At 36.7% G+C, this 4,381-nt stretch overlaps 1 protein-coding gene across 1 annotated transcript in view; it reads left to right on the forward strand.

Annotated features, from left to right (window-relative positions):
* The first annotated feature begins 4,062 nt into the window (after positions 1-4,062).
* Positions 4,063-4,381, forward strand: part of MSANTD3 (Myb/SANT-like DNA-binding domain containing 3) — a 2,473-nt gene continuing 2,154 nt past the window's right edge. Inside the window, 1 exon segment of the mRNA XM_010183860.1 lies at positions 4,063-4,380. Coding sequence (XP_010182162.1) covers positions 4,063-4,380 — 318 coding nt within the window.

Consider the following 4,381-nt stretch of genomic DNA (forward strand, 5'->3'; position numbering starts at 1 on the left):
CTCCATAGGTGCAGGATGACCCGCTTTAAATTTATCTATGTGTGTGCATTTATAATGTATATTATATATGTATATAAATATATGTTTATACATTAAAAATACATTTGCATGTATGTGTATATAAAATTTGCAAGGAGCAATTTAGGCAAAGTACTCTGATTTCTTCCTAATAGATTATTTTGTTCACTTGCTATCATCTCATGGATATGATAACCATAAATTTGTATTAAAACGAGGGGAGAAAGCACCCAAAGAGGTTGGTTGGTTGGTTTGTTTGGGGTTTTTTATCTGATTATATATAACAGTTTCCTTATAGATCTCATTCATATTTGTAATACACACCTAATTACCTGGTGATTTCAAGTCTCAAGGTAGACGGGGTCAGGCCTGAAACACTGATGGAAGCTCTGTGAGGATAACCTAATGTTTGAGGAAGAAGGATGGTATTTATTGCTGGTTCTGGCATTCAAATTAAATATAAACCTGTTGTTGTGACTAGTTTGGGTCATTGCATTTCCATGCCTTTCTTTCACGCTGAAACGCTGGATGAAAAGGACAGAATCATGATTGCTTTCCAATGCTGTCAATTACTGACTATGCATTTTAAGTTGAATAAATAATTTTTCTTTTTTTTTTTTTCAGTCCTTTACTATTTCTGGAAGTAATCCTGCAGGCATTGATGAATTAATTAAATTTTCGCACCATAAGTGACCACAGTTCGCTAGCAACTATTTTTTTGGGGGTATGGTTAGTGTAATGTTAACATTTGGGTTAAGTCTTCCAGCGTAACTTTCTCTTTGCATTTTCTTATGCCTAGAAAAATATTTCAGGGACTGAAAATGCTCACAGATGCCAACCTATTTGGTTTTTGTTTTGGTTTTTTGTTTGTTTTTTTTAAAATGTGCTTCTTTGCAACTGGTTGGAGTTTGGGTATATGTTTGGGTATGTGCAAGGAAAATAATACATGTATACATATTTATGAACATATGTGCATTTCTTCACTTGTGTAGTTTTTTTTCAAGATATTCTTCCTGCAGATCACAGCACATTCCTTATAGTCTTTAAAAGAAGAATGCCACACAACATATCAAAGTAAAAATTTGTTGAGTGATATTTTTGTTGTTTTAAAGTGAGAAAGGTTTGTGTGAGAGGATGAGTACTTAGGGCAGCAGTTTGTTTTAATGTAAGTTGTGAATTGAACCATGCCAGAAGAAGATATTTAGGATAAAGTACTTCCTTCCTACGCATGTCTTAGAGCCTGTGCACCTGTAAGAGTGGGAGAAGCCTTCCATTCTTTGTTTCTTAGAATTTACTGTGCAACTGTCCTCATGTGCCTACACATTCCCAAATCAATCTTGTTTACTGTATGAGCTATAGAAAGTAAATTACTTCCATTTCAGCACAGATTCCTTCATGTTAAATTATATCCTGGACACATGTCCAGAAAGGATCTTTTAGCTTCAAAATGGGAGTTGTTTGGGCTTGTGGGAGTCCTTTCTCATATTGTGCAGAGCAGCCAGTGGGATGCCAGGAGATGATTGATATACATAAAGAAAAAGAGATGAATATAAATATATGGTGGTGGTTTTGCTGCAACTTCTCAGTACTCTAAGTTCTCCAATATCTCGGAGCGCTTTCTGTTCACCTAATTGAAAATGGGCTTTAATATGTTGAAGCCAGCAGGGTCAGCATGTAAGAGCTTGAAAAGAATCTTCAAGAACTCTTCTATATAAGTGTGTTAAACTACTTTCACCAGTTCTTGAGTTTGTTTTTGCATCCTAGATCATAATCCTGGCTTTTTCATGGAAAGGTCACGAGCACAGTGTGTATGTGTAGGAAAAAGTAGTTAGGGATGTGTATGGGAGAAGGGAAGACTATGTATTGTATTCTTCTGAGAGTAGGACCTGTGTTTCCATTCTTATCTGTACAGTATTTGAGCTTATGACTGAGGGCCTCAGATGCTACCATAGTAAAAATAATAGTAATAAGTGATAGTGTGGTATGAAAGTGACACTTAAGGGTTTGCTGTGGCTCCATCCATGGAAGATGAGCTTTTATCCTAGTAGGTAGGTTGTTAACACATGAAATCGTATTTGGAGATGTTTTAAATATTTACTGATATTGGTTGGTCTCTGCCAATCTGTGTAGCTAAACGTTTACCACCTGGAATCCAGAAGTCCTGGTATCATTGTTTAACTTTTTTGAACTTGCTCTCCGAAGTTATTGAAAATCCACAGTTTTTATAATTGAGGGATTTTCTAGTCACAAACATGTCATGATTTTTGGTCTGAGATTTTCACACCTTCTCAAAGCTAGAACAAAGATTTACGTGCATCAGCGGAAGGCAGAATCAGCCATTTTTGATCACATGGAGTCTCTGACACAGTTTTTCAAGGTCATAAGCTATTGGACCTTATGACTTGCTGGTGGGACTACTTTTCATCTTGTTCCTTGAGGCTAAGACAGATTGAAGCATCAATATTCAGTCCCAAGTACTTTATTTCAGCAGTTGTCCAAAGCAGCTCAGTGATTTGTAACGGTATGATAAGTACATAAGTAAAGTATATTGGTAGAGAGTCTCCTTCATTATAGGTATCTTTTATTTTACATGTTTTGAGATCTGTTTCATGGAGCAAAGTTGCCAGTTTTCAGTATCTCTTTGTTACGATGTCCATTTCCTGACTTTTTGCTTATTTTTGAAATTTAATTTTTTATTTAAGGAAGTTCTGAAGCAGATGTTCTCTTCTGTCTGTTAGATGTAGACATTATAATGATTGGCATGTGATATTTTTCCAGTTTGTTTACATACACATAGTTTGTTCTGTGGGATTATAGATGTTTAAGAATTCCTATCACTGTTAGGAATATGAACCAGTTATTATATATGTTCCAACTCTGAGTTTTATGATTAAAGCCAGAAGAAATGTGAGCTAAGAGAGCATTGTTACCCCCTTTTTCTACTTAATTATCCAGAAGTTTCTGCCCAAAATGTAGAATTTGGGCTGCACAGTTGTAGTGGGAGGGAATGGGGAGAGAACTGTGGAAAGATAAAAGGAAAAACTACACTTTGCCACACAGTTGTGTTGATAATTCAAGGAAACACTGCTTTATTCATTATTTTTTTTTATGGCTAAGAATTTCCTGGTATCAGCTACCCATTTCCTATTGTGTGTATAAGTCCTAGGCTTGAGAAGAGCGGCAGTCGTTGACACACTGTAAGTATATAGCAGTGACCGTCTCAAATGAGGCCAAACCACTTTTTAGTCTGGTCATTTGCTCCTGAGAGTGTCCAGCCATGCAGGTATAACACAGAGTCAGCAGTGAAGGGTGAAGAACCTGTACCTTCAGAGCAGTTCGTTTCCCTCATTAATTCATGTCTTCTTGTAACCCTTGCCTCTTCTCAGTGTTGTAATAGTGGTCAGGATACTGCTGCCCATTGAATGTCAGTCAAGGAGAGAACCAAACCAACAGCAGTCTTTAAAAAGCTAACTTCTTACTGCCGTTTCTCATACAACTTTCAAACATTGTAGGGAGAGGGGGGAAATCAGTTCTATGCAGTCAGCAAGGGCAGAAGAGGAGGGTTTGTGTACCAAGGGAAAACCAAACCTGCTGAAGGTGGCTTTAGACTTAAACCTCAAGCTATCAAGGGCTGGATTTCAGAAGTCTCTTTGTGTCACAAAGTTCAATGAACAGGAAAGCAGGTTATTAAAAACAAGTTACTAAAGAAATTGAATACTGACTGGTTTGTATCAAGACAAATTGTAACAAAGACAAGAAGCTTTGCCTCATTATGGTATACTTCTTCTGTAGTTGTGTAGCTGCTAAAGTGGCAACAGGAAACAGGATATAATCATGCTATGTCTTACCTGAATGGTTATGTACTCTAGAACTATTCACAAGCTATTCTAGAAAATGAAGTGTGTTAGAATCAGAAGCTATGCTTGGGAATTATTTGCTGAAACACAGTTTCTTTATACTGTAACCAGTTCTAATTTGTGTTTGTCTTTTTGCTTTCAATGTTATTTTCATAGGATTTTTGTCTTCTTGGAGAAACAGTAGAAAATGCAAAACGAAATTATAAAGCCTGCTAAATACTTCTCGGAAGTGGAGAAGACTGTGCTGCTTGCATTAGTTGAAAAATACAAATACGTGCTGGAATGTAAAAAAAGTGATGCAAGAACTATTGCTCTGAAACAACGTACCTGGCAAGCACTGGCTCATGAATACAATTCGCAGCCCAGCGTATCATTGCGAGACTTCAAACAGTTAAAGAAATGCTGGGAAAATATCAAGGCACGGACAAAAAAGATAATGGCACATGAAAGGCGGGAGAAGGTAAAAAGAAGCATTAGTCCACTTATAAATACTCACATCATAGGGA

This window comes from Mesitornis unicolor, unplaced genomic scaffold, assembly GCF_000695765.1.
Source record: "Mesitornis unicolor isolate BGI_N332 unplaced genomic scaffold, ASM69576v1 scaffold32834, whole genome shotgun sequence".
NCBI lineage: Eukaryota > Metazoa > Chordata > Aves > Mesitornithiformes > Mesitornithidae > Mesitornis > Mesitornis unicolor.